At 53.5% G+C, this 27296-nt stretch overlaps 1 protein-coding gene and 1 pseudogene across 1 annotated transcript; both read right to left on the bottom strand.

The window, feature by feature from the left end:
- Positions 1 to 3140: 3140 nt before the first annotated feature.
- Positions 3141 to 5181, bottom strand: LOC135976422 (leukocyte immunoglobulin-like receptor subfamily A member 1). The gene is made up of 4 exons (XM_065571875.1): positions 5151 to 5181; positions 4720 to 4755; positions 4087 to 4368; positions 3141 to 3541 (listed from the first exon to the last, which is right to left on the bottom strand). The coding sequence occupies exons 1-4, from the start codon at positions 5179 to 5181 to the stop codon at positions 3141 to 3143; spliced, it is 750 nt and encodes a 249-aa protein (XP_065427947.1).
- Positions 5182 to 20071: 14890 nt separating this feature from the next.
- Positions 20072 to 21238, bottom strand: LOC112060695 (olfactory receptor 10A7-like; annotated as a pseudogene).
- Positions 21239 to 27296: the final 6058 nt, after the last annotated feature.

Below are 27296 nucleotides of genomic sequence, written 5' to 3'. Positions count from 1 at the left end.
CATCTGTCAGGAGCAGAGGCAGGGGTGCTGAGAAAGCTGGAGCCGTGGTGTCTGGGGCTAGTTATACAGGGACCCCCACCCCCCGCAACGGGCAATGGGGGCTTTTCCCTGGGCTGAGGGAGAGGACGGGACCCAGGGATTCAGGCTGGCTCAGAGCCCCGGGGATCGCAGGAGGGGAGGATCGGCCCAGCGAGACCCTCAGCACAGATACAGCCCCTGCCTGGCTCCACAGAAACTGGAACTGCAATCATTAGTGACTAGTATTAATTACCTGGAGCCCCTGTCCTGGACCCCGTGTGCTCGGAGCTGTACGGACACAGGACACAGAGACGGTCCCTGCCCCACTCAGGTGCCATTCACACCTGGAGTCACTGTGGAGCAGGAGGAGGACGCCCTTGTGTCTATACAGCTACAGGAGAGCTCGTCTGCCAAACGTGTCTATATCAAACCAGGGGGTGCGAATTCCGACAGCCCAGCCTCGCTCTGAGATCACCAGTGGGGGTTGGGAACCACACGGGATTCATCATTTCGGGCCCAGTTTTCATGTAGACAAGGTCATAGTCCATCTTTCTATCCCTCATCAGACGTGCTCCCATCTGTCCACCACCTTACGTTCCCACAGACCCACATTCCCACAGACCGGTGGCCGTAGGTCCCCACAGATCTATCCATCATCCTCTGTGTAGAAGAATTGACCCCATCAGTTCTGTCTGCAGGGACCGTCCCCCTCCAAACAGCCTGAATGGCCCCGAGGGCATCTGAGCCGGGAGCTATGTTCCCTGGGGGATGAATTGTTCCATTTCTCCCGCTCACCTTCTCCCTCCGGCTCTGTCGTGGGGGGATCCGGCTGCCGGGACCCAGCTGGGTCGGTTCCCTCTGTGGGATTAAAACGAGCGTTGGCTGGAATGGGGGTTGGGATGGAACCAGCACCCAGGCCTGGGGCGGGAAGGGGCTGAAATGGTGACTCAGCGATTGGGCCGCTCGCCCCATGACTAGGGTTACCATATTTTGAGCCTCCAAAAGGAGGACACTCCACAGGGCCCAGGCCCCGCCCCCAGCCCCGCCCGTGCCCCCCCCGCCCCAACTCCGCCCCTTCTCCAAAGTCCCCGCCCCAACTCCGCCCCCTCCCCTGCTTCCCGCGAACATTTGATTCGCAGGAAGCCTGAAGCAGGTAAGGGGGGTGGGGGAGAGGAGGCGCGGCCCAGTCTGGCCCCCCCGGCGTCTCCAGCCTGGGTCGGCTCGGGCCCTGGGGTGCCGGCCCGGGGCCCGGCCCCCGGCCGAGCACCCCCGGCCCGCCCAGCACTGCCGGTCCCCGGCCTGGCCCCCGGCATCGCACTGCCGGCCCAGCCCCCGGCACCGCACCGCCGGCCCGGCCCCCAAGCCCCCGGCCTGGCACTGCACCACCGGCCCGGCCCCCGAGTCCCCAGCCCGGCACCGCACCGCCGGCCTGGCCCCTGAGCCCCCGGCCTGGCACCGCACCGCCAGCCCGGCCCCCGAGTCCCCGGCCCGGCACCGCACCGCCAGCCTGGCCCCTGAGCCCCCGGCCTGGCACCGCCGGCCCGGCCCCCGAGCCCCCGGCTCGGCACCGCCGGCCCCGCATGTCCCGATTTTCCCGGACATGTCTGGCTTTTTGGGATTTCCCCCCGGACGGGGATTTGGAGCCCAAAAAGCCGGACATGTCCGGGAAAATCCGGACGTATGGTAACCCTACCCATGACCCGGCGTTTGTTATGGGTTTAATTGTCCGGGCAGGTGGGGGGTGAATTCAATGCTGGGGCCGGTGCCGGCTGGACAGCCCCTGGGCCCCAGCTCCAAAGTGCGTCCCCAGAGCGGGGGCAGCTGGGGGAGCATCCCCCTGAGAAAGGCCCCTGCTCTGTAGATCCCCCTGGGGGCAGGGATCCTCCCTTCCTTGGCCCCGAATGTCCAGCGGCTGCTGCTCCCCCCTGGCTGAGAACCCCCCAGTGACTGTCCCCGCTCCCCAGCTGGGTGTCCCCTCTGCTACGTCCAGGGCTCAGGGCAGAGCCGGCTCTGAGCATCCCATTAGGGCAGACACCCCCTGAGGCTCTGGCTGGGCGTGGGGCTGTGGTTGAGGACCCACACTGAAGGGAACCCACTCTCCCAAGGACCATGGCAGAGAGAGCATCTAGGCCAGGCGTCGGCAACCTTTCAGAAGTGGTGTGCTGAGTCTTCATTTATTCACTCTAATTTCAGGTTTCGCATGCCAGTAATACATTTTAATGTTTTTAGAAGGTCTCTTTCTATAAGTCTATAATATAGAACTAAACTATTGTTGTATGTAAAGTAAATAAGGTTTTTAAAATGTTTAAGAAGCTTCATTTAAAATTAAATTAAAATGCAGAGCCTCCCGGACCGGTGGCCAGGACCCGGGCAGTGTGAGTGCCACTGACAATCAGCTCGCGTGCCACCTTCGGCACAAGTGCCATAGGTTGCCTACCGCTGATCTAGACAATGGAGACTGCTCGACCTACTGCTAGCAAAAGATCTTTCCAGTAAGTTGGAAGAAGCTATAAAAAGGGGAAGTGACAACATCCCTTGGCCTAACTCCCCCCACAACTCAACACCCGGAAACACGTCTGGAGGACAAAGACTTTGAACGGGGGAGGGTGGTCCCGGCCGGAAGGCAGTTCAAGTCTGTGTACTGAAGATCTGTGATCTGTGTGTACCAGCTACCAGGGGAAGACGCTGCTTGATTCAAATCCTGGTTAGTTTGTAGAACTCAGACTGTCAGTTTATGTTTGTTTCTTAAGTAACTGACTCTGATCTCTACGCTAGCTAGTTATAATCACTTCAACGCCATCTCTTTGGAGTTAATAAATCTGGTTTCTATTTGACCTCAAACAGTGTGTTTTGGCTGAAGTACGTGGGACATCTCAGCTCAGGTTGCAAAGGCTGGTGTGTGTCTCCCCATCGAGAGAGGGCCGGACTGGGTAATGAACAGGCACTGATCAGGCTTCTGACCAGTGCAGGACGGTACCAGGCTGGGGATCTGGGAGGGACTTGACTGATGTGTCCCTATTAATGGTCCGTGAGAGGCTGGGAGATCATTCGTGTCACTCCGGTGGGAGTGTCCCTAGCTGTGGATGGCTGGGTAAGTGGGGGTTTGTAGCTTGACATCAGCATTACAGTTGCGAGGGAAACCCCAGGTTGGTGGGACAGCGGGTCCAGCGGTTCCATAGACCCAGCCCGGGAACCCTGTCACAGAGCGGAGATACTGAGCCGGGCCCCTCACCTGCTACCATCAGCTCCACGGGGTCGCCGGGATGCGACCAGACGGGCGGGTCCGATTTGGTGCCATATTGGCAGCTGTAGCTCCCTGTGTCTCTCCGGCTCACGTTGCGGATGGGAAACTCACCCACGTCTGCAGCAGTCACTGCCCAGTGCCGTACGTCCGGGTTTCCAAGTTTATACAGGAGGAACGTCGCTTTCTGGCATCGACACTCACACCGGATGGTCACACTTTGCCCCAGGGCGACTCCCCCACGGGGGCGCAGGGAGATGGAGGGTTTGGGGTAGCTGAGCTCTGCAGTGAGAAGGAGACAGGCCGTGAGACAGACCCTGGCACAGTCACTGCGCCCCGTCCTCCCCGCATGGTCCCAGACACGGGGCCCCTGGGAGAAAACCAGCCAGAGGACCCTCTCCGAGACCCCAGAGATTCCTGGGAGCTACAACCAACATTGCCTGAGGACCTAAATCCAGAGCACCCTCTGTACCTGTCTATCCACTTAATGGTCCCCCCCAGCCTGGGAGCCAGGACACCTGGGTTCTATCACTGGCTCTGGGAAGGGAGTGGAGTCTAGTGGTTAGAGCGGGGGGGGGAGGGGGCTGGGAATCAGAGGTGCTGGGACCCCCCCCCTAAAGCCAGCCCTGACTCTCGAACCAGACACAAGGTGCAGGGAGGGTGATTCATACAAGGGGAAATGGAGACACAGGCAAGTAAGTGACACCCCCAGGACTCCCAGGTCAGGGATCCCCCCCCCGTGTCAGCCCTGAATCCACAGTGGCTGGGAACCCCCGACCCCCTCCCCCTGCTCCCGTGACTCTGTCCCCGCTCCCTGGGCCCCTCACCTGCTACAATGATCCGTAGGTAATTACGGGGATCCAACCAGTTGGGCGGTTCCAATCTGGAGCGAGATCGGCAGCTGTAGAACCCTCCGTCTCCGCGTCTGGCGCTGGGGATGGTGAATTCACCCCCGTCCCCAGCATCCAGCTCCCAGATTTGGATTCCATCTTTATACAGAAATAACCTCCTGGCCCCGCACCGACACTGACAGCGGAGGGTCACGGCTCCCCCCAGGGCGATCACCCCGCTGGGGCTGACGGAGATGGAGGGTCCGGGCGCAGGGAGCTCTGCGTTCACACACAAACAGGAGTGAGATGGGGAGATACAAACCCCTCCCCTGTGTCTGTAACCTGCCCTTAGCGCCCAGCCCCAGGGACAGCGCCAGGGTAACAGACACCTCACTGCATCCACAGGGAACCTGTGAGCCAGGTTCCGATCTCAGCCCAACCAGGGTCAGTCTGGAGTCACCCCCTACTGCACTGGGGGCAGGGCTGGGTTCTGATCTCAGTGTCCTGGGGTCAATCCGGAGTCACCCCCGGCTGAGATTTGGGGGAAGGTTCAGGTCTCAGCTGCTCTTTTCCCCTCCACCTTCCCCCCGCCCCCCTTAACACTTAGCCTTGAGCAGCACAGATACTCACCTCCGGACACCTCGCTCCGCCCGGCCAGCCAGCAGCCTGGGGAGGAGACGGCTTGTTAGGGACCAGATCCCAGAGCGACTGGATCCTACACTCTGGTCTCAGATCCCCACCATGGGCACATGCCCTGGTCTCAGATTCCCCCCATGGGCACACCCCCTGGTCTCAGATCCCCCCCATGGGCACACGCCCTGGTCTCAGATCCCCCCCATGGGCACACGCCCTGGTCTCAGATTCCCCCCATGGGCACACGCCCTGGTCTCAGATCCCCACCATGGGCACACGCCCTGGTCTCAGATCCTCCCCATGGGCACACGCCCTGGTCTCAGATCCCCACCATGGGCACACGCCCTGGTCTCAGATCCCACCCATGGACACACCCTGGTCTCAGATCGCCCCCACAGACACACGCCCTGGCTGTCTCCAATACTCACCGAGGAAGAGGACGGTGAGAGCAGATGCCATGATGGGGGCAGTGAGGGGGCCCCTCAGCGCTGCCACCAACACCCCAGTGCCCAGCTCCACCGAGCCCCAAATAAGGAACTCAGCTAGTGGCTGCAGCCAGAGGAAGTTGAGGATGTCTCATCTCTTCCTGCGTCCATCACACCTTGTCTTCAATCTGCAGGCGAAATCTAACACAGCCAAAGTAAGCTGCAGTCACTGCAAAACTGAGGAAACCCTGAGAGCTTCAGCCTGGCCAATCATGATGCAGCGCGCAGCTTGTTTGTGTGGGGAGGGGGAACAGGTCACCCTCAATGTACCCTGAAGCCTTGGGGAAGGTGCACCGGGCTGGGAGCCAGGAGACCACAGAGTCTAGTCTTCAATCTTCGCCTGACCACGATTTCCATGCTGATTCCACCCTCCCATCCTGTCCTTCCTTACATTCTGGAATCAAACCTCACTGGTGACCGATGTAGATAAAATTAATACGTGATCATGCAATTAAAGGATGGTGTCGTGATGCATGTGCCTGTGCACGAGGGGACAAAGTTTAGGTTGTTCAGGAAATTGTAACTGTGGCATTTCCCAGTGCTGGAGGGTTTGACTCTGAGGCCTTCCCGCTCAGCCTGTAAACCTGCCTCTATGCAACACCTGCTGTGGCACTGTGTGAGGAGCGGGCGTGATGGAGGAGCACCTGGGTTTGCTGCCCCTTGTGCCATAGCTGAGTGGTGATGACGGCTTTACACTGTAATGCCTGGTTCTAAGGGGCTTTTGTCAGTGTGTGAATTAATTAAACCAGGTTTAAGGGAAAACTGGAGTAAGAGAAATTTCATCCCCTGTCCCCAGCCGGGAGAGACCCAGGGACCTTCTAATGCCCCCGCAGAGACCCTGCCCCTGAGCTGGAGGAGACACTGTCAGTGGTTATGTGGCCAGGCCCCTGGAGAGGGGTGGGACACAGGCTTTGTTTATATGCCATTGCCTAGAGGGCAGGAGGAAGCTGGGGGTCAGGAAGGTTTGACTCTGTTCCAGGCTCTGGCAGGGGAGTGGGGACTAGTGGTTAGAGCCTGGGGGTGGCACTGGGGCCAGGACTTCTGGTGTCACCATCACGGTGTTGCCCCTCCGGTGCTCGCACACAGCTCTGGGCCCGGCCGGGGCTGCATTAAAGGTGCTTCATCTGCCCGGCCAAAGGGCCCCAATGAGCCTCCTTCAATCAGCCCCCTCGTCCCAGGGCCCCAACCCCCCTGCTCACCAGCCCCCTGCGAGCCTTCGCCCCCGGCCCCCCGAGCAGGAGGGAGATGGACAGCAGATTCATTGCGAAGCAGGGTCATTCCCCCCCATGGGCTGACCTCCCCACCTGGCCTGACCCCCCGAGTCTCCCAGCTTAGTTTGTGTCACCCCACACCTCTCCTTCCCACATTGTGCCCCCTGGCCCATGTCCCCTCACAGACCACTGGTCCCTTCCCCCCACCCCACCAGCATCTCTGACCTGTCCCACTCACAGCCAGCCCCCCACTAGCCATGGCCACCATCTCCCATTGCTCCCATGACCCTGGCTGCCCTCAGTTAACATGGATGCCCCATCGCCCCTTGCTGCCCTCGCAGGGGGCCATGCTGCCCCCAGCTAAGATGGCCGACACCTCAGCCTGGGGGTGGGGAACAATCCTGCCCCACTGGGCTATCTATAGGGGCAGGGAGGTGTGACCGTGGGGTTGGGGGCCTTATGGGGCACGGAAGGTGGGGCAGGAGGGATGTGGGGGAGGGACTGAGAGGACCGAAAAAATGGGGGACCTTGAGGCTGAGGGGGCTGGAGCTGGGGTCGGGTAGGGTTACCATTCATCCGGATTCCCCCGGACATGTCTTTTAGAGTTAAAAATAGCATCCGGGGGGAATTTGTAAGTGTCCAGACTTCCCGTCCCCCACCCCCATGCAGAGCGCGCGCGGCTAACAGGGCAGCCGGCCGGATGGTGCCATTTACATGGGGCTCCGACAGCCGGAGAGACCCCTCCTCCACTTCCCCCTCCTCCCCCTGCAGCAGAGCTCACTCCCCTCCTCTCTCTCCCTCCCTCCCTCCCTGCATTCGCAGATCACCAGCCGGCCGTTCGCATCGGCAGTCTGGAGCTCCTCCCCCTGCTCCTCCTCCCCGGCACGCTGGTCTGAGCAGGGTAAGGGGGCCAGGGGGGTCGGAGAAGGGGCAGGGAGGTTCTGGAGCGGGCAGTCAAGAGACAGGGAGCGGGGGTCGGGAGTTTGGGGGGGGGCTTTCGGGGGGGGCTTTCTGGGGGGGGTGGATAAGGTTTTGGGCAGTCAGGGTACAGGTAGGGGGTAGGGTCCTGGGGGGCAGTTAGGGTGGGGGGGGGTCTCAGGAGGGGGCAGTTAGGGGACAAGGAACAGGGAGGCTTAGGTAGGGGGTGGGGTTCTGGAGGGCAGTTAGGAGCAGGGGTCCCAGGAGGGGGCAGTCAGGGGACAAGGAGCGGGGGGGGGGTTGGGAGTTGTTGGGGGGCTGTCAGGGGGTGGGGAGTGGGGAGAGGGATCGGAGCAGTCAGGGGACAGGGAGCAGAGGGGTTTAGATGGGTTGGGAGTTCTGGGGGGGGGCTGTCAGGGGGTGGGGAGTGGTTGGATGGGGCGTGGGAGTCCCAGGGGTCTGTCTGGGGGTGTAGATAAGGGTTGGGGCAATCAAGGGACAGGTAGGGGGTAGGGTCCTAGGGGGCCAGTTATGATGTGGGGAGGGTCTCAGGAGGGGGCAGTCAGGGGACAAGGAGCGGGGGGAGGGTTGGGGGTTCTGAGGGGGGCGGGAAGTGGGAGTGGCAGGGGCGGGGCTAGGGCAGGACGGGGGCGGGGCTCGGGCGGGGCTCCTCCCGTCCTCTTGTTTGCTTGCTGAAATATGGTAACCCTAGGGTTGGGGCTGAGCAGGGGGCAGTGAAAGGGGAGGCTGCTGGGGGTAGAAATGGGAGCCCAGAGGGAACTTGGGGGCACCGGCTCCCCCCTCCCTCTTCACCCCCCCAAAATCCTGCCCCCCGGCTCTGACCTTCTGAACAGGGGAGCCTGGCTGCTCTCAAACTCCATCCTGGCCCCTCTCCCCTCAGCCCCCTCCCAACACCCCACAACCTACATCCCTCAAACTTCCGGCTCCCCCCCATCCAGTTCCCCCCAAACATCTGCCATGGGGGGGCTCAGAAGCGTCAGGGGCTAAATCCCTCTGCGCCCTGTTGTGTTCATGGAGACGCAATAAAGGGCCCAAGGTGTGAACATGCCCCAGCCCCTGCCCCACACTGAACAGGGTTAAACACAGACCAGGGGCAGGGTCCAGAGCCCGCAGCCTGCTCAGCCCCATGACAAACCCCCCATTGACCCCTGGGACTGGCTGTTACAGACCCAGCAGAGCAGGAACCGGGGGAGCTGCGGCAGGTGCCGTGTGAAACGTGGGGTTTGTTCCAGCCCCGGCCCCAGCCCCAGGTTTGGGTGTCTCCCCAGTGACCCCCAGAGACGCTAGTGACTGTCCTGGGGGGCAGAGGAGCCGGTGGAGCTGGGCTGGAGCTGGCGTCACCGCGGCTGCTGTTAAAGTCCGACCCCGTTTCCTCCCAGGTTGGGGGTTCAGCCGGGGGAGGGGCGATGGTGTCGGGGTCCCTCTCTCCGGCCGCTCTGCTCAGGATGTCTCCACGGAGCAGGGTCTGGACGGCCCGGAGGGGCCAGGGTACAGGGGGTGGCAGCCATGACGATGAAGCCAATTTCCCCCCCACCCCACATCTCTTTAAGGACCCAAGTCCAGAGAAAGGGCCCATGAACCTTGTGGCAGGCGGCACCTGTGGGGAGTCAGGGCTGATCAGCTCTGAATTGATGGTGATGCCAGGCTGGGCACGGGGCAGGCTGAGCTGCTGGAAAAGCAGGAGCTAGACAGGAGTTGGTGGGTGAAGGTCTCCAGGTCTAGAGAGGGAGGGAGGAAATCGGGGAGAACAAACCCCCTGGGTGGTGGCCCTGAGAGAAGGGCCCCGGAGGAGGGCAGAGAAGGACCCTGATGGAGCGGAAGCAGCCCAGGTTTAAGATGGGTCAAAGGTTGGCTGGTGGTTGTAGGTCTCTGGGCTGGACCCTGGAGTGGCAGGCAGGCTGCAGTTCCCCTACCAGCCACGGGGGCATTGGCGCAGAGCCGGAGCCTGCCTGGACCAGTCACCCAGTGGGAGTTTGATACCCCAGATGGGGAGGACCAGAGAGACCGGCCAGAGGCCAAGCCACGGAGAGGGGGCACCCAGAGTGATGCAAAGGGAGCAGCCGGGCTGTAGACAGCAAGTGTGAGACCCCAGGGGGCGTCGGATAGGATATGAGCTAATCCCCAGATGTAGCTGCAAGGAGGCGCCCCGGTGGTGAGTATAACACACTGAAGCCCCTTTGGTCTCAATTTAAACCGATTTTTACGGCAAAAATCCCGGGTTTTACAAAAATTCGGTTTATTCCAATTTTCACCCTTCTTTTGTATCATTCAACTATATAAAAAGTAGCTTGTTTTATTAGGAAAATACAGTACACATTGCCTGAGAGATCTGTCCTATGGTAAGACATTAGTCTGTGTGGATGTGCAGAGCTTCCGGTTGAAGTAAGGCTATGGCTTACCTGATACACTCAATAACCAAACAGGTGCGCACGCAAGCTCTGAAGCGCGTTTGCATCTGAACATACCGATGAATCTCACACGCCCACCACGGACACATTTCAAGCTGCTAGCAGAGAACAGGTTAAAGATCTGAGACACTAAAATGGGAAGAAAACGACAATCTGTCTCAGAACACGTTTCAGGACACAAGGACGTATTCAAAAGTTTAAAAAAAACAGGAGGGAAGGATGAAGTTGAGGTTATGTGCTGCAAATGGGGTGGCATCGAAGTTATAGGCTAATCGTTCTAACTCTACAACAGTAAACTGTTTATTCAAATGAAAAGTTTTATTGGGGGATTAGAGATCTATTGTTCTCTTAAATTCCGAGGTGGCATTGTGTTTTGAGTTCTGGTTTAGTTCTGCAGTTCACATTGAATTCTATTAATCAAAGCATTAATCTACTGAATACTGTTTCCCCTGTCCTTCCATCCACAAAATAAACCCTGACATTTACCCAGAAAAATTATGAATAGTTTTTGCACTGATTTTCATCCGTTTATGTTGTTGTGGTAATAAATACCGACAAATGCCCGGGAAATGTTAAATAAAATAAAACTCCAAAACGAAGGGCCCTAAACACACCCAAAAAGGGATGGTGGGTGGCACAGCCCATCTCCTCGATGTTTTGTCCACCCATGAGGCCTCGTTTCCATCACCCCAATTTTGGGTCACGGATTTCTGCTCCCCCACTTCTCTTGGGTCCCAGGTGGGCCCCAGCCTGGCCTGTGGGTTCTGTCCAGCAGCCACTGGGGTTGGACTAATCCCGTCTTTCTGTCTCGCCAACTTTCCCCCCAATGTTCATTCATCCAGGTCCTGGTGATGCTGCCTGTACTTCTCACTCACCTTCCTTGGCTGTACCCACAATGAGGGGACATTCGGAGGCTCCATTATCACGGCCCCCCCCCCCCGGGACGGGGAGATTTGGGGGGCAGGGAGAAGGAAGCTCTGGGGGTTTGTACAATAGAAATACACGGTGGGGGAGGTCTAGGGAGAAAGGGGGGAGAGAAAAGGGGCTGGGGGACCCCCCTGCAGAGAGAGGAGGGGGACAGACCCTGGGGGGAAGTAAGTGTCATTATTCCAGTGCCAGGGCCCGACGAAGCATCCCTGCTCTCCCCTGACAGCTCCGGGCAGAGACTGGCCGGGCTGGGCCAGTGAGTGGGACCCCACCGCCCTCTAGGTGCTGCTTCATGGGGAGCCCAACATGCCCAGCACAGGGGCAGCTCTTCTAGCTGGTGCCGCAGGGGCTGGTGCGCGGGGGGCCAGAATTCCGGGGTTCAATCCTAGGGTGCAGTTGTTGAGATGGGAGCAGCCGGGGGTGGGTGTGTGATTCTCTGACGCAGGGTGTTTGGGGGCAGGGGGGTTTGTGATGATGTCTAAGCCCCCCCAAGGGGGAGCAGCTCATCCCCCGTGGAGATTCTCTTCTCTGCACGGCCGGATCCAGGCTCCTGGGGGTGCAGAGAGATGGCAGGTTAGGGGGGGCCCATGTTGCCCTCGGCCCAGCCCCTGGGGGAAGCAAGGTGCACAGAAGTGGGGGGGGGGGTCACCTCACCTAGAGCACCCCCCTCGGACGGCTGGAATAGGCCTCAGCCAGGATCAGCCCCAGGACGAGCAGGCCCCCAGCCCCAGGCGGGTGATGTTGGTGTGGGTGAAATCTGTGCGCCCCTGGGGGGCTGCTGCGGGGGGAAGGGGAGAGTCACTCGGCGGCTCGGACAGGGAGATCAGCAGCTGGTGCTGCCCCAGGAATGGAGCCCCGACCCCCCTGTCCAGCAGGTCCGGCCCAACCCCCCTCTGGGGGTCTCCCAGGTGCTGCAGGCTGAAATCAGCACAGATCCACTTGACTCCAGGAGCTGGGGCTTTAAGGAAAACAATCAGTATCGTGAGCCTCACGACAAAATCATGAGTTGGCAACTCTGCTTTCACTTCTGTTTCAAGGCTAGTTACTTTCCGGCAGGCTCTTAAACACAACGCTGCAGTGAGTGAGTGGCAGTTCTCACAGGAGAATATTGAAACCAAACACCGAGAAAATTGCACATTTTAAAGTTGAGAACAAAGTTGAGACTTTTGAGGTATCTCAGGGCCCCAGGGGGCGGGGACACAGGCCGGGGGCTGCTCTTGGGCACCCTGACCCCCTCCCCCAGGGCAGCTGGAAGGTCCGGGGCTCCTCCCTAGTGGCCGGGGCTCCCTGGGCCGCTCTTACCACGGCCCAGTTCCAGCTTCCGGCCTGGCCTGGCCTGGGGGGCGGGGCCTTGGGGGTAGAAGAGGAGCAGGGGCTGTGACCTCAGGGAAGAGGCGGAGCTAGGGCAGGGCTACAGATGGGTGGGCGGGGCTCCTGCAAGTGTCCCACTTTTGCCTTTTGAAAAGTTGGTCACCTACCGACCATAGGCACCGGCTCTGGGGCTGGAGCACTCTTGGGGAAAAAATCGCTGTTCAGCGGCAGGCAGGAGTCAGTGGGGGGATACGGGAGGAGTGGGGGCCGGAAGAGGCGGCGTGAGGGTGCAGTGCGCTCTGGGATGTGAAGAGGTGGGGCCAGGAAGAGGTAGAGCGGGAGTGGGGCCTTGGAAGAAGGGGTGGCGTGGGGATGGGGCCTGGGGGTGTGGAAACAATGCAGCATAGCGGTGTACGTTGTCAGTGACTCCTGGGTCATGTCTATGAACTGGCGGGTGCTAGATCTAATTGCTGCCCACTCTCTCTTTCGTTGCTAGGCAATTAGATGACAATGAACATGGAAAAGCCCCAGGGTTCGGAGTAGCGAAGCGGGCAGGAGGCACCTTTAGGTTTCAGTACATGTTCTGTGCAAAGCAGGTTAACTTTTCCTTTCAGCTGCGTATAAACAAACCTAGTGGAGAAAAGGATTTCTCCCCACCCCCCCAAATCCGTTATGATTTTAAAGGACCCAAAAGCAAAATAATTCTGTAATCAAAGTTCTAAATTAATAGAGATATCCTATCACCTAGAAATGGAAAGGACCTTGAAAGGTCATTGAGGCTAGCAATACTGATTTTGCCCCAAATGGGGCCCTCAAGGATTAAACTCACAACCCTTGGTTTAGCAGGCTAATGCTCAAACCACTGAGCTATCGCTCCCCCTGAGAAGAGTAGGTCGCCACCCCTACTGAATATGCATTAGACATAGTGGCGTGAGAGTAACATATTATAAAAGTTTATTCCGACGCAGGGGGTGGGGCTGGCTTGGCTCCGCCCACCGGGGGCTCTTGGAACGGTTCCTCCCCGTCAAGCTGGGAGAAAGGCCACTCTGCCTCACGACAGGGACACGTAAGGATTTGCCGTGACGTCATCTTAGTTAAATAACAAGCATCTGCAGTGTCACAGACCCCATAGCTGAGTTGCTCCCGGTGCCACTGACAAAATTGAACGAGTGGCTTTTCCTGATCCAGGTTTTAAAAACAACACAGTTTAGCAACTGCTAATCCTGGATTGAAAGTAGGACGTTTCCCAGTGCTAACGTTATAGGCTATGGCCTAACGCCGATTGTGATAATACTTAACACTTATACTGTATGCAGAACTGATTGACGACGGACTGTACACATCACTACACCTGGTGTAGGTGTAGCCACCTCCCACCCTGAAGTTATTAATTGGAAGACAGACCTTTTCCCAGGCTACTAAAGGTGACATGGTTACATCCACTAACTTATAGCCGAGGGTCACACTTTCACTGAGTGTGCCCTATACAATCTGCCCCTTTTAAAGACATTTTTTTTCTAATCCGTATATATCTAGCCCCCCGCCTGTTCCCAGTATGAGGTTGTTCCAGAGACGGGAAGTCTGCCTTGTGACTTTTTACACAACTTTGCGAAACTGGGCCTCCATGTGCTCTGCGTTGTGTGTCAGCCTGTATTGACCTCACACCAGACCCACTCAGACAAAACACTGGGAACAAGGTTTTATTCTGTAAAGAAACACCCGATGACAGTCCAGTAACCTCCTCTCTGCTTGCCTGCTTCGTGCTCCCAGCTCCATCAGTGCTGACTCTTCCGGCTAGCAGGGCAGAGGGTACATCCTGGCAGGAACCAGGAAGTTCTCCCAACGTGCCACAGTTTGTAGTGTACAGTTTGTAGTTTCCACAGCTGCTGATGAAGCCCACAGGACCTTGGGCTAGATATACATTGACACTGTTAGTTTTATCAGGCCACAAATGCGATACAGGTCTGTCTCATCTTACGCGGGGGTTCCGTTCCGCAGTTAGCGCGTAAAGCGAAAACCGCGTATAGTCAAAATGACATTGAGTTCAATGGCAGGCGGAATCACCCGCACTACAGGTACAGTATTAAAATTGATATTTTTCTATTTTTTGTTTTTGGCGACCGCGTAAAGCTGAAATCGCGCATGTTAAATGCACGTAAGATGCAACAGACCTGTACTCTCCCAAGTTTTGATTATTAGTCTTCCCCAAATGCTGCCATCTGGAGGCTAAGGGGGGATATGCTAGAGGTATATAAAATCATGAGTGGTCTGGAGAAAGTGAATAAGGAAAAGTTATTTACTTGTTCCCATAATACAAGGGGTCACCAAATGAAATTAATAGGCAGCAGGTTTAAAACAAACAAAAGGAAGTTCTTCACACAGCGCACAGTCAACTTGTGGAACTCCTTGCCTGAGGAGATTGTGAAGGCTAGGACTATAACAGCATTTAAAAGAGAACTGGATAAATTCATGGCGGTTAAGTCCATTAATGGCTATTAGCCAGGATGGGTAAGGAATGGTGGCCCTAGCCTCTGTTTGTCAGAGGATGGAGATGGATGGCAGGAGAGAGATCACTTGATCATTACCTGTTAGGTTCACTCCCCTGGGGCACCTGGCATTGGCCACTGTAGGCAGACAGGATACTGGGCTGGATGGACCTTTGGTCTGACCCAGTCTGGCCGTTCTTATGTTCTTATCTGGAGTTCTGCACAAAAGTCCATTTTCTCAGCTTCCTTCACACAGCAATCAAATACTGGAGCTTGCGAGTCTGCCTTTAGCTGCTCAGGTGGTTCACCGAACCAACTGCCAGCACACCTAGGCTGCTGCAGAGGAGGAACAACGCTGTCAGCTACGTGGTGCTGTGAGCCGGTTTTGGCTTGGGTCTCCTCTGAAGGTCTTGCCTCATTGCTGAGTACCTGTAAAGACATGTCTCTTTCTTAATACAACATCGTGGGACTTGATGTTATGGGCATTTACCAACATTTCATTTGATAATCCCTTTCACTATCCCTGAAAACCTGTGGTGTCATGGAAAGTTTGCTTCCATCGTGTTTCCTGATTTCAGGTGGCAAATAGCTTAGCTTACAGGGTCCTTTGTACATTTCCAATGACCTATTGCCTCGTATAAAACCAAGTACTTTTACATACCTGAGACTATATCCCAGTGTTTTGGGCAGGACAGACATATATGCCCTCATTGTTGAGGCAATAATTTATATATATATGTTTGTCTGGTTGGTCAGTGTCTACCAAGGTATTCCGACCCTGGCAAAGGTCTTCAGGAGCTTGGTGGTGGTGGTGGGGGCCGTCACTGTTCATAGAGGGATGGCCTGGGGATACCTGGTCATATAGTCTACAACTACAAGGATATACTGGTAACCTGACCCACTTTTCTTGAAGGGCCCCACTAGGTCCATGCTAATATGTTCAAAAGGCACCCCAACCCCGGGGAGTAGTAATAGGGGAGCTCTAGGTATCCCCTTTGGCCCAACTCTCTGGCATTCTGGACAGGAAGCAGAATAGTTCCAGACTCCCTGGTGTATGCCGGGCCAAAAGAATCTTTGCACCATCTGTTGTAGAGTTTTCTCCCTTCCCAGGTGTCCCATCCAGGGCACCGAGTAGGCTAGATGCAACAGGGCCTGTCAAAACATAAGAAAGGCCCATACTAGGTCAAACCAAAGGTCCATCTAGCCCAGTATCCTGACTTCCAAGAGTAGCCAGTGCCAGGTGCCCCAGAGGGAATGAACAGGACAGGTAATCATCAAGCGTCGCCCATTCCCAGCTTCAGTCCTCTGTGGGACTCACAATTGCCAGATGTGTTCCTATACAGTGGGGGTCCTTAGCTGGTAGAGGTGGTTGTCCTGGACCTCGAATCGGGGCCCCTTGGGTAACTGTGGGGGGTTACCCTCCCCTTGGTCTGGGCACACCACTTGTTCCCAAGCCCAGCTTAGGGTCGGCTCCTCTCTTTGTTCCTTCAGGAAGTCCCTGTCGATGTCCAGCCACTCTGGATCGCCCTTCTCCAAGGTTCCTGCAGCAGGGTGGTCTTGAACTGGTGTTTCGGGATGGCCTGGGGGACCTTCCCCTGGGTCCTCAAGTCTTCAGCAGCTCAGTAAACCTCTCTTCTCAGGTTCTGTTCTCCTCACATCTGTGGGGCAGGTGCTCCATTCTTGCAAGACCTCATGGAACCACCACCAGTTACACCCCAAAATCACGGGGTAGGCCAGCTTTGGAGCCAGGCCGACTTGACATAGTTCCTCATGCAGGACAGCCTGCAGCTGCACGTCCCCAGGGATGCACAGTAGGTGGATAGGCGTTCCCGCCAGATCTGGGCATTCTACCAAGCTGGCTTGGACAAGTGTTTGGCTACATCCTGAGTCAACCAGGGCCATCACCAGGGTTGTTGTGCATCATTATTCTAAAATAGGTATCAAGGTAGTTGCACTTCCGGACTTCCCCAACATGGGAAAGGAAGCCAGGAATGTATAATCTTTCTGCTTTACACAGGAATTATTCTTTTAAGGACATATTGAAGCCTCTAACAAGGAAAATGTAGCAAACTTTGCTACCCACAATGGAAATCAGGGTTCCTAATATAGTTCCTAATTTATCAAAGTCAAATGTTCCATGTGTCTAATTTTGGAATAACGATGTACAACAACCAGTGAGTTAAATCAAGAAGAAGTTCATTAACAATTGAAAATGTGAACCCAATAAGTTCTGTGGCCACAATTTGGCCAATGCAAAATGCACGTAACAAAACAATCTAAATGCTTGAATTTCACCTAGATGTGTTACCCTCACTCCTTTTCCTACTGCCTCCCCCGCCACTTACATGTTAGAGGGAGAGTAACCTTGTACATTAGACATAGCCTGGTCTAAAAGGATGCTGAACCTTATCTTTTAATTTGATGTCTTAGGGGTCCCTACTTTTAATATCATTCTACCAGATTCAGGTTACAAGCAATTTGCTTTGCCTACTTCCTCTTTTTTCCTAGAGTGCCTGGAAGCACTTCCCCTTCAGTTTCTACAACACTCTAGTTCCAGTTCCCCAAAACTTAGGGTTGAGCTTAGATCATTGAAGTTCATAGACTTCAAGCCTTATGCTAACTCCTACAGCCAATCTCTTACAGGATACAGGCCTGGAGGTGTCTTGCATTACTGCTTGAAGTCTTTAAACCATGATTTGAGGACTTCAATAGCTCAGGCACAGGTTAGGGGTTTGTTACAGGAGTGGGTGGGTGAGATTCTGGGGCCTGCGTTGTGCAGGAGGTCAGACTAGACGATCATAATGGTCCCTTCTGACCTTAAAGTCTATGAGTCTATAGTAAAGGCAGAATATAATACAGGCAAGCTAGTCCTTTGGGCTCCACAGTGAAATTTCATGGGAAGCCCCCAGATTTGGGGGACGGGTCTATGGCGGAAATTTAATGAGACAACTCAGTATTTGGGAGATGGGTCCACAGGGAAATTTCACGAGACGCCGCAAGATTTGGGGGACAGGTCTACAAGGAAATGTAATGGGAGGCTGGAGCATTATATTTTTCCTGGTTCTTTCTGGCACATTTCCTGGTCACTGACTCCCATCTGTTACCCCTTCGTGGAAACGTAGCCCCCGCATCCCACCTGCCCTACACCCCCAAGCCCAGCACTGAACCCCAAGATATTTCAGTAGCTTAAACACCTCCTCTCCCAGGTGAGGCACAAAAACTCAGGGCATCTGGCATGACCCTGAACCCATAAAACTGGCCAGCCAGTGTTGTGTCCTGACCATCCTTGCAGAGTTCCCAGGACAGCGACCTCAAAAGAAGGGACAATCCCAGGAAAGCCTAGAAAGGTGGCAACACTACTGAAGACGTGAGCCTTCGGGGTTAGAGTTTAACTCTCTCAGGGGGCATGTGGGAAATGCGTGTGGAACACATGGAGACACTTTGCACAGGTCACAGTGTTGCCAACCACAAGAGATCAAAAATCAGAGGCCGACCCCCAAAATCAGGAGTTTGGCTCCAAAAAAATCAAGCTTTAAAAAAAAAAAAAGATATTGTGTTTTTTGTGGCTTGTCTTATGACATTTGAATCCCCCTTCCCAGCCCCCATGTGTGGGGCCTCCTGTCTGCCCCTCCCTCTGCCCAGCAACTGCTCCTGTCCCCCCATCAATGCCCTCCCACCTTCCCACTTCTGGCCCCCTCAATCCAGTCCTTTAGCCCACACCTCCCCGTTCTTCCCCCCACCAATTCAGCTCCCTTTAATCCAATCCCACAGCCCCCCCCAATTCAGCTCCCCCTCAGTTCAGCCCCCACCCCCAATTCAGGTCCCTTAGTTGAGGCCCCCACTGTGTCAGCTCAGCCTCCCCAGCCCAGTTCAGTCCCCCCCGCGATTTCAGTAGTCCAGCCCCACAGCCACACACCCCAATTCAGCTCCCCCTCAGTCCACTCCTCCAGACTCCACCCATCCAGATCAGTCCCCCCCTTCAGTTCAACCTCACCAGGCTCTCCTCAATCCAGCCCCCACTCCTCCACCCGCCAATTCAGTCCTTCACAGTACAGCCCCTCCCAACCCCAATTTCCCCATTTCAGCCCTCTCTGAAATCTCGTCACTCGTGAGAAAATTTGTGAGGGTTGGCAATATTGCATTGATTCTCTTCACTTAGTCACATGAGAAATACACAGAATAAACCTGACATGCAGCCCCCTGCCTCCGTTTCCTCACCACTCTGGGGCAATCTTTGGGCTGGGCTCAGAGTCCCTTTGGGTCTGCTCCTATGTTTTCCGGGCTTGTCCTGAGCCTTCTTCCCCTAGATCAACTTACTTCCTTTGTCCTTGGCCAGTCCACGCCTTTCCTCACCCAAACTTCCTGTGTGGTTCTCTCTATGTCCCCTGGTGGGGGAGTCTGTTTATAAACTCCCTTAGCATATCTATTGACCAGGCATTGTGAGTACTCCCAGTTGTCTCCGGTCTGGGAAGGTTGTGTTTTTCAGGCTTGTAAGCCGCGACGGATACACAGATCTAGAGGCAATCCAATAAGCAGCAATTTTCATAGTAACAGCCCTATATCAGCCATGATAAATTGCACAGAGAAAGCCACAAAATCATCACAGAGGGCCAGGCCTACAGGGAAATTTCAGTACAGATCCTATGATGCCACTGATCTGAGCCCAACCTGACTTAGGTGCCCAGAGCCCAGCAGATCCTGCTGCTGGAGAAACGCGTGTCCAGGAGACATGGGAAGCAGGGTCTTGTTGGGCCTTTTGTTTTCGTTTAGCTAAACAGTATTATACAGTTGAGGTGTATCCAGGACATCCCACAGTGCACGGCAAGGCAGCATGCTAAATTAATACATAGGCGGGAACAAAGGAGAGGAGAACAAATATGGACTCATCAGAGAACCACATTATGAAATATGAGCCGTGGTTCTTCCCATTTTCTTATCTGTAGGGAGAAAAAATCATCCCCATTCCTCCCATCTTATGCCCCAACTGGCTAACCATGAATGACCATTGCCCACCCTCAGGTATCATCTTCTCTCCTTTCCCTGGAGGCCCCAGTCTTCTCAGTCCTGTGCTGTGGGCTGGTGTCGGGATATACAGGATTATGACATCACAATCTCTTTTAAACATGAGGCATTTATTAAAGAAAATGAACACATGCCTCCACTCAGCTCCAGTCCCAGCTTGGTCTCCCTTGTTTACTAGGAACCACACGCTGCCTGGAACGCTATACATGACACTGCAACATCTAGTGGCTGAATACTCTAATTGCAAATAAATATAGACTAGGAAGTAAGGTGGGTTTTCCAGCTGGGAGTGGGTGATGGGAATGTTGGAGGAGTTTACAGGGAGGGAGAGCAGTCTAGTGGGTAGCACACCAGACATAGACTCTTGAAAGCTGAGTTTCATTCCCAGCTCAGATGGAAAACAAAATGTTCAGGTGAATTGAAAATTTAAAAAAAGTCATTTCAAGTTCAAACTCATTTCAAAACAAAAACAAATCAAAATGTTTCGTTTAGAAAATGGACAAATTGGCTGTTTCAAACATTTGGGTGGCCTTCAGAGCCTGAGCTGCAAGGTCCCCATGGCTATTTTTAGCTCGTGAACTCAATCTTTGCTGGCCCAAGTCTGTCTATTTGGGCCAGAAGGCTCACTCCAGCTGTAGTGTAGACATAACCAAAGAGACTGTCCTTTTCAAAGACTCATTAAATAAGACCCCAAGAAAGGGGAATGTAACTTTAAGTACTGGGCTGTGACTGAGTTATTGGGAGACCCAGAAGGGAACTGAGGGCAGGGTAGCACAGACAAGAGCTAGGATGATACTTTCATGCCCCAGGCTCTTATCACGGCACCTTTCACCTCCTTGTTCCTGAGGCTGTATATCATGGGGTTGACCATGGGCGTGATGACGGCATAGAACAGGGAGATCATCTTGTCCTGCTGGGGTGAGTGGGTGGACCGGGGCCTCATGTACATAAATATGGCCGCCCCGTAGAAGAGCGAGACCACTATCAGGTGGGAGGCACAGGTGGAGAATGTCTTGCGGCGCCCGGCGGCCGTGCTTATCTGCAGGATGGTGGCCAGGATACGGGAGTAGGAGATGAAGACCAGCGAGAGGGGAATGATGAGGACCAGCACGGGCCACGGCAAAGATGACCAGCTCGTTGACATAGGTGTCGGCGCAGGCCAGCTTCAGCACCTGGGGCGCCTCGCAGAAGAAGTGGTCAATGCAGTTGGGCCCGCAGAAAGGCACGTGGAAAGTGTAGACCGTCAGCACCACCGAGTGGAGGAAGCCGCTGACCCACGACCCTGCCGCCAACTTGGCGCAGGCCTGGCGGCTCATCACCAGGGTGTAGTGCAAAGGGTTGCAGATGGCGACGTAGCGGTCGTAGGACATGACGGCCAGCAGGAAGCACTCGGTCACCCCGAAGGCAAAGAAGGCGTAGTTTTGGGTGGCGCACGCCAGCATGGAGATGGTGTGGGAGCGACTCAGGAAGTGCACCAGGAGCTGCGGCACCGTGCTGGAGATGTAGCAGATGTCGATGACCGAGAGATTGCGCAGGAAGTAGTACATGGGCGTGTCCAGGTTGGGGTCGGTGCTGGTGAGCGTGATGATGATCCCGTTGCCGGCCAGGGTGACCACGTAGATGGCCAGGAACAAGGCAAAGAGCAGCCCCTGGCTATTGGGGATACTGGCGAAGCCTAGCAGGACGAATTCTTTCACCGCCGTCTGGTTCTCACTGGCTGCTGACATCGGTCCCTTGCTGCAGGAAGGAAGAAGGGGGTGGCCATCACTGCTAAAGCTGGCTGGAAAACAAGAACTTTGGGGGTTCACCAAAAATATCCTTTTGGCATTTCTTTTCATTCCACATTGGAACAAAACCAAGGCCTATAAAAAAAAAAGTATGAAAAAAAAACTTACGAGAGACCCACCCCAGAATAGCCAATAGAGGTGGTTATGGGGCTCCCGTGGCACATGGGAGACCCGGGTTCAAATCTCTGTTGTGCTCTAACCACTGAACTACAGAGCCAGCCTTTGGTTTGGTCTTCATGTCTCCCTTTGGAGCTGGTCCGCTTTGTATAAATAGCTCAATATTCATTGGGTGTTAGGGAAAGAAGGAGTCCGTAGCCCAGGATTTGGGCACGAGCCTGCTAGGTGGGATGACTGGGGTCAAGTCATTCACACACGGCAGGGCTGGAACTTCAGCTCCCTTACACCAGGGGGCGCTCTAACATCTGGGCAATTGGCTGTACTTGAATGACTCCCCCCCGCCGCCCCAGCATTGCAATTCCAATTTTCCCTGGCTCCTAGTGGAATAAGTGGGGTTGCAAACACTTTCGAGGAGAGAGCTAAAATTCAAAGGAATCTTGATAAATTGGAGAACTGGCCTATAGACAACACAATGAAATTCAGCAAAGACACATGGAAGGTGCTGCACTTAGGGAAGAAAAACCAAATGCACAAATACAGAATGGGGGATAACTGGCTTGGCAGCAGTACTGCTGAGAAGGATCTGGGAGTTGTGGTGGATGACAATCTCAACATGAATCAGCAATGCGATGCTGTTGCAAGAAAAGCAAATGCAATTTTGGGTTGCATTAACGGAGGCAGAGCATGCAAGTCCCAGGAGGTGATAGTACCTCTCTACTCAGAGCTGATCAGGCTTCAGCTGGGGTACTGTGTTTAATTTTGGTCACCGCTGTATAGGAAGGATGTAGAAAACTGGAAAGGAGCCAGAGGCAGGCAACAAAGATGCTGAAAGGGATGGAATGCCAGCCCTATGAGCAAAGGCTGAAGGAACTGGGTATGTTCAGTTTGGAAAAGGGGAGATTAAGGGGGGACATGATAGCGGTCTTCAAATACTTGAAAAGCTGCCATAAAAAGATGGAGAAAAGTTGTTCTCTCTTGTCTCAAAGGGCAGGACAAGATGCACTGGGTTCAAACTTGAGCAGAACAGATTTAAATGAAATCTCAGGAAAAACTTCCTAACGGTAAGAACAGTAGGACAATGGAACAGATGCCTAGGGAGGTCCTGGAAGCTCCTTCACTGGAGGTTTTCCAAAGGAGGCTGGAGCCATCTGTCTTGGATGCTTTAGACCCAACAAATCCCACCTCTTGGAACGGGGTTAGACTAGATGACCCTTGTGGTCCCTTCTCACCCCATGGCTCTCTGATTCTATAAGGGAGAACATCACAATGCCTGGCAATGCTCAAAGATGCACACCTCAGCTTCTGCATGATTCCCTGCCTCTCCGTACTCACTCCCTTGCTACAGGAAGTGGGCTGAGGGTGAACATCGCAGCACGCAAAGAGGCTCAAAGCCACCTCCCTCTGCTGCTCTAAAACGATTTGCCTTGGCCACCAACCTCCCGCTGCCAAGAGCGGAAGGAATGGTGACCACTGCAGCAAGCTAAACACTCCAGCTTCTCTCAATAATTCCACACCTCTTCTGCCTTCTCATCGTCCTCCTGCTTCTGAGAGTGCAACTCAGAAGAGCATCATAGCACATGGTGATGCTGAGAGCTACCCACTTTCAGATTGCCCCCTTCCCCCTCACTGCTCCCCGGCTGCAGAGAGTGGACTGAGGGTGAACATCAGCCACGGCAAAGGAAGATGGTCCAAGTGACACACTCCTACTAGAAAGTTTGTGGACAACACCAAGCTGGGAGGGGTTGCAAGCGCTTTGGAGGACAGCATTAGAATTCAAAATGACCTTGACAAAGTGGAGGAATGGCCTGAAGTAAATAGGATGGAATTCAAGAAGGACAATTGCAAAGTAACCCCACTTAGGAAAGAACAATCAGGTGCACACATACAAAAAGGAGAAAGGACTGCCTAGGAAACAGTACTGCCGAAAAGGAGCTGGGGGTTAGAACGGATAACAAATTAAATACGAGTCAGCGATGTAATACTGTTGCCAAAAAAGCAAACATCACTCTGGGATGTATTAACAGGAGTGTTGTGAGCAAGACACAAGAAGTAATTCTTCTGCTCTACTCAACACTGATAAGACCTCAATTGGAGTATTGTGTCCAGTTCTGGGCACCGCACATCAGCGAAGATGTGGACAAATTGGAGAAAGTCCAGAGGAGAGCAACAAAAATGACTCAAGGTCTAGAAAGCGTGACCTGTGAGGAAAGATTGAAAGAATTGGGTTTGTTTAGTCTGGAGAAGAGAAGACTGAGGGGGGTACATGATCACAGTCTGCAAGTATGTCAAAAGTTGTTATAAACAGATGGGTGATTAAATTGTTCTCCTTAAACACTGAGGACAGGGCAAGAAGAAATGGACTTACATTGCAGTAAGGGAGGTTTAGGTTAGCTATTAGGGGGTGAGGGATAGCTCAGTGGTTTGCATATTGGCCTACTCAACCCAGGGTTGTGAATTCAATGCGTGAGGGGGCCATTAAAGGAACTGGTATAAAAACCTGCCTGGAGATTAGTCCTGCTTTGAGCAGAGGGTTAAACTAGATGACCTCCTGAAGTCCCTTCTAGCCCTGATATTATATGATTAGAAAAAACTTCCTAACTGTCAGGGTGGTTAAGCACTGGAATAAATTGTGTAGGGAGATTGTGGAGTCTCCACCATTGGGGATTTTTAAGAGCAGGTTGGACAAACACCTGTCAGGAATGGTTTTAATACTTAGTCCTGCCTCAGGGCAGGGGAGTGGACTAGACTAGATGACCTAAGAAGGTCCCTTCCACTCCTACATTTCTATGATTTTATAGATGATTCTGCCACTCTCAGAATTTCTTCCCTGCTACCAAGGGAGGAATGAGGAGCGACATCATACAGCACATGGTGATTTTCTTCGCATGTCGGATGTGGATGGAGAGCAACAACTGTAATTTTCCATTTAGGTGGTTAAGCCAGATCACATGACGATGCTCAAAGCTAAATGTTCCTGCTTCTCTATATATGATCCCCCCCCACACACTTACACTTCCTGCCATTCCCCCCTGCTGCAGGGAATAGAACGAGGGTGAATATCTCTCAAAGGAAACCCTCCGATTTATCCAGCCAAACTAGCTACCCAGCCGCTGTTGAGGTCTTACTGCAGGGATTTTGGGGGGCCTGACTACATGAGAGGACATCTTCTAGAGAGGGTCGGCTAAGCTGCTATGAAATCTGGTCTGAACCATAGTGTGGAGCCAGGTTTTTAGGTGCCCTGATGCGTTTATACTGAACCGGGCCAAGAATATGGAATATGTTGCAGGGAAAACAGAACAGCCTCTACCTTCATTGCATTCGGGGCTAAGTGTAACCCCAGGTTGCCCCACAACTCAACCCTTTCCCCCACAGATTCAGTCTTGTCACACCACACCCTCAGCCCGCTGCTTGGAAGCAGGGAGAAAATATGGTCATTGGTTTTGTAATGGGAGGGGCTCAGATTAGAGTTGGTCAGAAATTTTTCATCTCAACTTTTTTTTCTGGCAAAAAATGCCTTTTTTGGTCACAACTGAAATGTTTCCAGAAAGTGTCAATTTTGATGAAATTTTGTTTAGGAAAAAACAAAACCCCCTAAATGAAGCATTTTGATAATGATGATATGTCCTCTTTGGAGATTTTCAGAAGGGAACGTTGTGTTTTTTTTCCTTTCAAAATGCCTTTTTTGAAAACGAAATTTATTGTTTTTCCACAGAAAACAAAATCTAAAAAGCTTTGAAAGGTCAAAACTGGAATAAAATGTTGCAATTTTATCAGAAAGATTCGATCAACCCCAAACAAATTTATTTCGGAATTCAATTCCAAATTTTGGAACAGAAAACACTCTGGATCTGAGAGTGAGGAGGGAAAAGAGAGAGAGAGAAAGAGAGAGAGAGAGAGATGGGTGTATGGGGATAGATAGATAGATAGATAGATAGATAGATAGATAGATAGATAGATAGATAGATAGAGGGGGTGGCTGGGGATAGATAGATAGATAGATAGATAGATAGATAGATAGATAGATAGATAGATGGGGTGGATGGGGATAGATAGATAGAGGGGGTGGATGGAGATAGATAGATAGATAGATAGATAGATAGATAGATAGATAGATAGATAGATAGATAGATAGATAGATGGGGTGGATGGAGATAGATAGATAGATAGATAGATAGATAGATAGATAGATAGATAGAGGGGGTGGATGGGGATAGATAGATAGATAGATAGATAGATAGATAGATAGAGGGGGTGGATGGGGATGGATAGATAGATAGATGGGGTGGCTGGGGATAGATAGATAGATAGAAAGGGTAGATGGGGATAGATAGATAGATAGATAGATAGATAGATAGATAGATAGATGGGGTGGATGGGGATAGATAGATAGATAAAGGGGGTGGATGGGGATAGATAGATAGATAGATAGATAGATAGATAGATAGATAGATAGATAGATAGATAGATAGATAGAGGGGGTGGATGGGGATGGATAGATAGATAGATGGGGTGGCTGGGGATAGATAGATAGATAGATAGAGAGGGTAGATGGGGATAGATAGATAGATAGATAGAATTAAAGCACCTCAGAGAATCCGGAAAAGCTCTAACTAAAGGTCCCTGTCCTCTCTGAGATGCTCACACGGACGGAGCTGTAGCATCTCAGAGCAGAATTGTTACCGGAAGAACCAAAATTCCAGGATGAGATTCCGTCTCCAGCAAAGCTTCTTCAGCATGTACCTGGCAGGGGCCTGGGGGGTCCAGTTCAGGCAGCACACGGCGTCGCTATCTTCTCCGCCCTGGGCTTGGAAAGAATCTGCCTGTGAGGGACCAATGAGCTGCAAAGGGAGATGAAGCGGCAGGGACAAGGGGCTTGCCCATGTGTGCGTGTGCCTGTCTCTACTAAGGGACTTAGATGGGCCCCATCACTGCAGCGTCTGAACCCCTGAAAGTCTTTACTCATACCCCCCCCCATTTCCCTATAGGGCAGTGCTATTATCTCCATTGTACAGATGGGGAAACTGAGGCACAGAGAGGCTGCGGGATTGTCTAAGGTCACACAGGAAACTGGTAGCAAAGCAAGGAGTTGAACCTGTGTCTGCTAATTACCGGGCTAGTGCCCTGACCAATCTCCCAGCCTTTCCGTATGGGTTTCTCACCCCTCCTGAAGTAGCGGGTGCTGGCCACGGTTGGAGATGGGATCCTAGATTCGATGGGCCCCTTGGCAGATCCAGTCTGGCAATTCCTACACCCTACAATAATAGCATGGCTAAGTCTGTACTTAGCGGCACCAGCTAACAAACCGAAAAGCCGGCTTCCCCTGGGCGGTAGCTACACACACCAGCTCCGGCAGATCTGAAGTCATCAATCAGAAAGTAACTAAGACAAACCTACTGTTGTATCAGTAGCCCGCAATCCATGGAAGATGATGGGATGAGAAACCAGATGGATAATAGAGTCGGCAAAAATCCTACACTGGTCGAAAGAGGTCTGTTTCTGGCCTACAGGCCGTCTCTGCCGCTCGCGTCTATGAGTCTAGGAAAGATGCTAAAGGATTTTACCTGATGTGCATGAAAAGGAAGGAGCATCAAGTCAGAATCCAAGTATCCCTGGCCCTGAGAGGAGAATGTCGTTTGTGACACGCACTGAGACACGCTGCTATTATAAGGTTGTGGCATTTCCAGCACTCATCACTGTCAGAACAAAGGTGTCCCTGGAGGCTAATGGGGCAGATCCGTAGTTGGCGTAACTCATTGTTGCTCCATTGGAGGGGATATTGGTTTACACCAGCTGAGGATCTGGCCCTGATAACACAAGGGTGAGGCTCGAGAAAGTTTTCGGGGCCTTTCCTCTCCCTGTGGCATTGGGCGGATAATGAACC

Source organism: Chrysemys picta, chromosome 17 (genome assembly GCF_011386835.1).
Source record: "Chrysemys picta bellii isolate R12L10 chromosome 17, ASM1138683v2, whole genome shotgun sequence".
In the NCBI taxonomy this organism is placed as follows: Eukaryota; Metazoa; Chordata; order Testudines; family Emydidae; genus Chrysemys; species Chrysemys picta.
Note: the sequence above shows the minus strand (reverse complement) of the source record. Positions and strands in the feature narration are given on the sequence as shown.